This window comes from Myotis brandtii, unplaced genomic scaffold, assembly GCF_000412655.1.
Source record: "Myotis brandtii unplaced genomic scaffold, ASM41265v1 scaffold129, whole genome shotgun sequence".
NCBI classification, from domain to species: domain Eukaryota; kingdom Metazoa; phylum Chordata; class Mammalia; order Chiroptera; family Vespertilionidae; genus Myotis; species Myotis brandtii.
The window spans coordinates 625,270-634,151 of record NW_005354551.1 but is presented as its reverse complement, the minus strand read 5'-3'; the positions used below and the strand labels follow the sequence as shown (position 1 = coordinate 634,151).

General features: G+C 51.4%; 1 protein-coding gene across 1 annotated transcript; it reads right to left on the bottom strand.

Moving 5' to 3' along the window:
- Window positions 1–828: 828 nt before the first annotated feature.
- Window positions 829–1,623, bottom strand: LOC102240889 (hypothetical protein). The gene has a single exon (XM_005859706.1). It carries the CDS (start codon window positions 1,621–1,623, stop codon window positions 829–831), a length of 795 nt encoding a protein of 264 aa, XP_005859768.1.
- Between the last annotated feature and the right edge of the window lie 7,259 nt (window positions 1,624–8,882).

Below are 8,882 nucleotides of genomic sequence, written 5' to 3'. Positions count from 1 at the left end.
ATTCACTCATTAATTTTTTAAAATACTTTTTTATTGATTTCAGAGAGAGAAAGAGAGAAGGGGAGAGAGATAGAAGTATCAATGATGGCCCTAGCTGTGGCTGCTCAGTGGATAGAGCATCAGCCTGTGGACTGAAGGGTCCCGAGTTTGAGTCTAGTCAAGGGCACATGCCTGGGTTATGGGCTCGATCCCCAGTAAGGGGCATGCAAGAGGCAGCCTATCAATGATTCTTTCTCATCACTGATGTTTCTATCTCTCTCTCCCTCTCCCTTCCTCTCTGAAATCATTAAAAATCTATTTTTTTTAAAAAAAGAAATATCAATGATGCTCTAGCCAGTTTGGCTAAGTGGATAGAGTGTCAGCCTGCGGACTGAAGGGTCCCAGGTTCGATTCCTGGTCAAGGGCATGTACCTTGATTGCAGGCTCTTCCAGGCCCAAGCTCTGGTCAGGGCATGTGCAGGAGGCAACTAATTGATATGTTTCTCTCACATTGATATTGCTCTCTGCCTTTCCCTCTCTCTTCCAAGCTCTTTAAAAATCAATGGAAAAATATCCTCAAGTGAGGATTAAGGAAAAAAAAAAAGAAACATCAATGATGACAGAGAACCATTAGTGGGTCATGGGTCCATGCTCAACACTGAGCCATACCAGCTGGGCGCACCCATTAACTTTTAACTGCCCGCCCCATAAGTCCTCCAATTTACAATCCCCAATCTAAATGGCCATTTCCCTCAATGGAGCCTTGGAAGGAGCATTTTGCCACAGACAATTTATTTTGCACAACTGCAGACTGATGGACGCGTGTCCATTTCATGGTTGGTGTCAATATCACCACCAGCTACAGGGTTTGGAGGTGGGTTCGAGAGGGGCATTCCAGCCCGAGCGGATTTCATCCCAGAACTTGGGCAGGCGACCTAAAGAAAAAAGCTTGTTGCCAAACAAAGGGAGCTCAGGCAACTTTATCTCTGGTCTCTGTGGCGGCATCGGAGGGGAGTTCTGGCTACGAAACTGTTGTGAGCAACTTGTGTTGATGGCATCATCCACATACTGCAAAGCATTGACACCCTTGGTGGCTGGCATCATGGTGGTGCTGGGTTTGAAGGAACTGCGGGGGGAGGAGTGGTCTGGGTGACCCAGGTAGGAGTTGGCCGCCTGTTCTAGGTAGTTGACTGCGAGCCTTGGCAGGTTCAGTACTGTGGAGCAGTTGGTGGCCTTGTCGAGGTAGTTGATGCCTCTGATGAGTTGGTCCAGGAAGGTGGGACTGGAGTGGTCCGAGGGACCATCGGTGCAGAGCAGATAGTGGGGGCTGTCACGGTCATAGGGCTTTTTGGCCACCTTGGGGCGGTTCCCCGGGTGGCCCGTCTCTACGAACTTGGAGGTGTAGGGCCGGCCCATGCAGATTCTCCTCACTGGAAGTTTAGGGGAGCTGGGGCTGTCGGACTGTTCCCAAGGGTTGATGCCGCTGCTGAACTCCAAGCCCCTTGGGGTGTGAGGACGTTTGAGGTTGTTAGGTCTTGTCTCAGGGCATTGGGACCAGCCTGGAGTCGGGATTTGAAAGGACACATTCTTGGGATGGTTCAAGTGGCTGTGAGTGTTGGGATATCTCACCTGGCGCCCAGACATTGGCCTGCTAGGAGGATAGAACTTCGTGGCACTGAGTTGCTGTGAGCTCACCTTGAAGCTGGTTACCTGGGTCTGGTGAGGAGAGTGAGGTCAGCCTTCCTCGGCTCCCTGCCACCTCCCTCCTGGATTTCTCTCCAGGTGTTCCATCGGCCTTCACAGAGCCAACACACCACCCTTCTCCTTCTCCCCATCTTCCTCCTAGGCCCAGGGATTTTCAAACTGAAAAACAGACACCCCAGTACTCAGAAAGCACAAAGAGAAGGGCAAGAGATGGGTAGGAAGGCAAGATCCTGAAAATGACAGAGCCAGAAGACCCCTAGAAAGAGTGGGGGAGTCTCTCTCTTTTTTTTTAGCTCAAGCCCACATTCTGAAATTCCTATTTGCCCTTTAAGCCACAGAGGCCCAGCACTGAATCTCATGGTGAATTTCCAAGGACTGAGACAGGCTTTCTTACAAGACAATATCAACTCGCTAATCAACAACTACACAATGGACTCTGATACTAAAAAAATGTGTCTTAGAAGCAACACAGTCCTAGATGCACTATCTCTGAGTCTGGATCTTGCTTGTCTCTTGCATGGAATTCTTACTACAAATCAAGGTGATAGTTGCTATTCTATTCCTAGATGACTGATGAGGAAACTGAGGCTCAGAGAAATGATGGGACTCGACTTCAGATCGCACAGCTTGTCAGGGGTGGGCCAAGGTACTATCTTGGGTGTGTCTGATGACCCCTGGAAGACAACGCTATGTTGTCCAGGTGACTTTGGCCTCCCTCACAGTCTACTTAGAAAGAAGTCTCACCACATCTGCTCTGCCTGCCTGGATGAGGGCACGAAGGGGAGAACCAGAGGCAGGGGGGCCCTTGCTACCCCATAACTAAGAATGGAGCTGTATTTGAAGCCCAAATGGTGGGGGGGGCAGGTGGTGTGACAAGCCTACTAATCAGGTTGGACTTGTGAAATCAGAACCTCGCAGGGTATTTGGCATTGATCCTCTCTAACAGTAGGGGTCTCCTCATCCACCCCACAAGAAGTGGGTGAGTATTGGGACACCTGCTCCTCCTGCTTCAAAAGTAGGCACTTCACAGGGACTACGCCCTGACCGGGCCAAAGAGATGCCCCGTCCATTTAACCTGTTCCCGGGCCTCCCTGTTCCCGTTGTCACTCCTCCTGCTTCAAAAGTAGGCACTTCACAGGGACTAAGCCCTGACCAGGCCAAAGAGATGCCCCGTCCATTTAACCCCCACTGCTGTTCCCGGGCCTCCCTGTTCCCGTTGTCGCTGAGTTCCCCAGTACTCCCCCCACCAGAAGGCAGGCTCTGATTTCTCTCCCCGAGTAATGCCAGCTTGATGCTAATTTTCCACTTCAGCTTAGCAAGGACAGAGCTGTATTTGAACCTGTCCCACCCAGAAAACAGCTGCCAGCCCCTCTCCCAGCCCATAGCCCATCAGCTGCCCTTGTCCTTTGGGTCTGAATCAAGTGGAATGTCCAGACCTGCCTCTGCCCTCTCTGGTCCAACCCCACCCTCATTTCCTCCTCTGGAAAAATAGGAGGTAAGTGAGGGCTGACCCCCCAGGGCCCCGCCCTTCCCTTCCTGGCTGGCTGGGCCCCCTCTGCCAAAAGGCCCTCTCCCATCTCACTCTGTCTTTAGGAGGTAGATGACTTGGCCCTCTCCTTGGTGTCTACTGAGGTTACCCTCATACAGACTGCTGGCCATGTCATAGAATCACGGAATCCTAGCGCTGGGAGGGGCCTCCCGGGGCCATCCTGGTCAGGCCCCTGCCTCAAGGCCAGGGCCACTTTAAGCCTTCCAAGACAGATGGACCCTATTTTTAAAACGGGGCTGGGAGGGACGTTTTCCAGCATTCCTTGTTGTTTTTCTAAGTGTTTAATTATGCTGAGAGTCAGGAAGTCCTATGCCGGGTCTACTGTAACTCCCATTGGCTGTGGTCAGCATCAATGACTTCTCTTTTCTCATCGGGTCAGTAAACATTTCTCCAGAGGCCCTAGAGTGCTAATCCCTTTGAATGACCCATTGGGGCATAACAGCACCTTCTTTCCTCCCTTCTCGCCTCTTCCTCACACCCTCCACAACCTGGTGTCACCCCGTACATGTTCGCTGAAAAAATAAGCAAAATCCCCTTTTTGAGTTCTTGCTGTATTTGCCAAGGAAAGCCTCCCTCCATCATTTCCTTCCCTAAATATTGAAAATACAGGTTTACTTTTTATTTTTAAAGATTTCCAGTTACTGAAAACTTGTAAGACAAGAACTCCCATATAGTTTCTATCTAAACCAGCGGTTCTCAACCTGTGGGTCGCAACCCCTGTGGGGTCGAACGACCCTTTCACAGGGGTCGCCTAAGACCATCCGGCAGGGGAGCAGTTAGGGGGTGATCAAGCTGGCAGGCAGAAGCTGTTGGGGCATACAGGCAGGCAGGCAGGCGAGCGGTTAGGAGCCAGCAGTCCCGGATTGTGAGAGGGATGTCTGACTGCCGATTTAACCAACAGTCGGGGATCGGGCCTAAACCAACAGTCGGACATCCCTGAAGGGTGCAGGCCAGGCTGAGCCCCCCCCCCCCCCCCCCCCCCCCAATTCATTATTATTTTAAGAGGAAGTTGCAGACAATAATATCTTTACCCTTGAATACTCCAGCATGTATCCCTTACACACGCGCTGGGAGAAGAAGAATCTTTTCTTACATATCCACACGACGACTACCAAACACAGGACATTTAACATCGACACAGTACTAGTATCTACTGTACAGTCTGTGTCCCCCTGATGTTCTTCATGGCAACTCTTCCTCCAGCATTCCATCCAGGATCCGAGTCAGGACCAGGCCTTGCCCTTAGCTCTCAGGTCCCTGGTTTCCTTCAACCTGGAAGTCCCTCAGTCTTTCTTGGTGTCTTATGACATTGACATTTTTGAAGAGTACAGGCGATTTAGGTTTATCGGATGTATTCTAATGATAAGATTCAAGATTACAAAGCACTTTTATACAGAAAGCTCTGCATATGGCCTCCCCGCCCACAATCATTGAGAGGGAAGGGCTTTTTGCACCCAGGCAGGCGGGGGTGGGGGGTGAGGTGGGGCGGCGTTATAGTCACTGAAACAGGGAACTGAGAGGGAGGATCAGAGCCCCTACCTTCCCCCCCGAGGATGAAGAGGTACCACTGGGGGACTCAGGGAACCAGGGAAGTGGTGTCAACTGTTCCTTTGTGGGGCCTCAGCCAGGCCTGGTTCTGCTCTGGGCTGGGGGCTGGGCCTCTGTACCATTTGTCCTGACCGTACCCAGGCATCGAGATCACTGGCCATTTCTGGCCTGGGCACTAAGAGCCTCTGGAAATAGCTCCAGGACGATTATTTCAGGAGGAATGTGCAGTTCCTCCAGCCTCCCAGAAAGCCAGGCTGTGTCCGTTAAGATGAGGAATGTCCCCTCAAGTGAGGATTAAGGAACCTATGACACGCGTGTCAGAGGTGACACGCGAACTCATTTTTTTGGTTGATTTTTTCTTTGTTAAATGGCATTTAAATATATAAAATAAATATCAGAAAGATAAGTCTTTGTTTTACTATGGTTGCAAATATCAAAACATTTCTATATGTGACACGGCACCAGAGTTAAGTTAGGGTTTTTCAAAATGCTGACACGCCGAGCTCAAAAGGTTCGCCATCACTGCACTATGGCCTCTCCAGCTCCAAGGCATCTCTAGGACTTCGGGGGGCCACAGAGGCCTTCAGAGACAGAAGGGACTGGGAGCCCTGAGTGGGAGGGTTGTTTTGTCCTTAAATGCTGGGTTCTCAAGACCCCGCCTACAGTCAGGGCAGCCGTCTGACTCCAAGAACAGGGACACTTGAGGGGGAGGCTACGGGGAAGCAGCCTGCCCCAGCTCTCTCCCAGGCCCATCCCCAAGAAACTGATATTGTGCCAGAGAACCTGACATTGTCAGGGCCAGAACCTTCACATCCACCCTCTTGTTTAATTCTCATGGCACCCTAAGAGGTGGGGGTTTTGTTTTCCCGGTGAAGTAATTAAGATTCCAAGGGGGCCCCTGGTGTGGCTCAGTTGGTTGGGCGTCGTCCTGTAAACTGAAAGGTGGTCAGTTTGATTCCCAGTCGGGGCACATGCTTGGTTGTGGGTTCAATCCTCGGTTGGGGTGTGTGCAGGGGGCAGCAGATCGATGTTTTGCTCTCACATGGATGTTTCTCTCCTTTTCCCCTCCTCTCTCTCTCTAAAAATCAAAGGGGAGAAAGAAAGATTCCAAGAGGGTAACAGATTTACCCAAGCTCAGCCTGTGGTCAGAATTAGAACCTGGTTTTCTGGGTTCTCCGGGCTTCAGCACTAATTGAGGGAGAACGTGGGCCACCCCCTCACCTAATGAAGACTCAAACTGAGCAGCGTTGGGAGGGGTCCAGCCTGCAGACACAGGTTGGTAGGCAGCTGTGGCCCTGTCCCCGACCAAGCACGCCCCTATCTTTCACCGTCCAGCCAAGCCCCGCTGCTGCTCCCTCCCTAGCACTGCAGGGACAGATCCTGAGTGGGTGGGGGCCCCTCCCTGCACAGTCTCCAGCCACAGTGGTCCTCACCTTTGCCCCATGGGGCGACTTCCAACCGTGGCTCCTTAGCTCCTTTGCCAAACCAACTGCAAATCGTGCGTGGGCTTTCCACTAGCCTTTCCCCCTCCCACTCACTCACTCTCACCTTACTCCTCTTCCTGAAGTCCTACCCACAGCCTTGTCCCCTCCTGTGCCCCACCAAGACCATCAGGAACCTTTTCTCCACCTCAGGCTCCAAGAGTTCAAGGGCATCTCCCTCTCTGGAGGCTCCAGAATGGCAGGAACAGCCCCCCTTCTCCGAAGACCTTAGGACCCTGCATATGCTACTTATAAACTCCCCCACATGTCACCAGCTGTTTTCCCCTCTCTCGGGGCCTGATATGGTGGGAGGAGTGTTCTCTTGAGCTTTCAGCCACAGTGCTCTTGAAATCATCACAGATAAGGAGCTAGCCCAGTTCAGTCCAGGGGACAGCTAGGGCCAAGAGCAATGACATTTTGGCTGTCCCACCCGCTTAAAGACTGTGCCCAGCCTCCAGTGTGACTCACCTGAGCCCAATGACATTTTGGCTGTCCCACCCGCTTAAAGACTGTGTGACTCACCTGAGCCCTTAGCTGGAGTGGGGCCAGCCTGCCTGCAGGGCTGAAAATCTTTCTTGGGCTTGGTTCTGGCCCTCCCCTAGCTGCAGCCTTCCACCCATCGAAGCACCGTGAATGAGTCACCCACTCCCATCCCCTAATACCCTCAAGGATAGGGCCCTCCGCTCACCAGCTGCCAAAATAGCACTTCCCCAAGCCTGTGGGAGGTACAAGCTGGGACAGATCTGAGCTCAGGAGCAGTGGGGCAGGTGTGGCTTGGCAGGTGCCCCAGCCAGTAAGAGCTTCCTTCCTGCCAAGCCACCTCAGGGCTTTTGGGGTGCAGCAGCCAGTCCTGGCAGGGACATCGTTATGGGGTCTGGGAAATTCCCTCTAAGGGGTGGGATGGGGATGGTGATCCTATGTAGGCTTGTGTGCGACCTTGCTGAGCGAAGACGTGGGAAACAGGAGAGCCAGTCCCTGGCTGGTGCTGTGGCCTGGGGTAGCTGAACTCCAAACCTCAGCCTCCTGTTTGTCAAATGGGGGCAAGGGGGGTGCCCAGGGAGCACTGTTCACCTGACTCCTTGCAATAATGGCTAATGTTTAGGAACCCCCTCCCCACGCGGCAGGCGCGGTGGAGCCGCAGGAGCGTGCTGCGGTAGTTGTTAGATATGCTGGGATTGGTGCAGTGCTTGTTAAACCATCGGTAGCTTGAAATCAGCCATGGTGGGGATATTGGCAAATGGGACACGTGAGAGGGGGGTTTGTTTTTTGTTTTGTTTTCAGTTTGAGACCCAGTTCGCCAGCAGACGGCTGCAGCTGTGTGGCTATGGCCGAACGACTTAACCCTTTTGAACTTTTGTTTCCTTGTCCATAAAACTGTAATGTGTTTGACAAGAGGTTCTACAGAAAGTCAGCTCGCAGGGTGATCATAAATTCCTAACTGGGGAGGTCATGGTGGGTAGTCACGTCCCAGGCCTATCACTTCTTCAGTGTAAAGCTTATCTCTGCCTTGAGCAAGCCCTCCTCAGGGTTTCTACGCACCCAGGTTAACACACCTCTGCCATGCCAGTTTTCAGACCCCTCCCTCTGAAGACAGCACGTAATCCGAAGCTTCCTGCAATCCAGTCCCCGCCTCGCTTTCTCCGACCTTCAGGTAATCTTCCTGACACTCCTCCCTGGTTACAAATGCATTAAAGAAACAACAAAACTTCCCTTTTCCAGAGCCTTTGAGATCTTGCTCCCTGGCCTACGTCCTCAGTTTGGCTCAAATAAACTCTTCCACAAATTCTCTACAGGTTTGGGCATTTCTCACGTTGACAGAAATAATGGCCTGTATGGGTTGATCGCTTACTGGGTCCCAGCTGCTGTGGGTGCTGCTGGGTGTTATTTTATGTGTCAGCTTCACTGGGCAACAGGATGCCCAGATGTCTGGTGAACCGTAATTTCTGGGGGTCTCTGTGAAGGTGTTTCTGGAAGAGATTAGTATTTGTATTGGTAGATGGAGTGAAGCAGACAGCCCTGCCCAGTGTGGGTGGGCACTATCCACCCTGTTGAGGGCCTGCCAGAGGTCTGGACCATGGGACCATTAGCCAGGTCCAGGCTACTGTCTTTGCTGCCTGCGGGTGGCTGATTATTTGGGGGTGGGGGGTGGGGGGTAGGTTTCTGAGGGATGGGCAAATGTAGGTTTACAGTTAATACAACTAAATAATACAATAAATAATAATACAAGAACAAACTTTGTCTTGTGTACTCACAACTTAATCATACTTTTGCCAACTCTGTGTCCCCAAAATATGTATACACACTTTATCAGCTGTTAAATTTTGAAAATTAAATGTATTCTAATAAACACGTCCTGTAGGGGAAGGAACAGGGAAGAGGAAGGTTCAGGGAGAGAGAGTGCACGCTGGGACCTTCTTTTTGGGGGTTTTTAAAGTTAGAGAGCATAGAGGAGGTCTTAGGGAAGGATCTTTTTTTAAAAAAAAAGGGGAAGGAACAGGGAAGAGGAAGGTTCAGGGAGAGAGAGTGCACGCTGGGACCTTCTTTTTGGGGGTTTTTAAAGTTAGAGAGCATAGAGGAGGTCTTAGGGAAGGATCTTTTTTTAAAAAAAATTATTTTTTTAA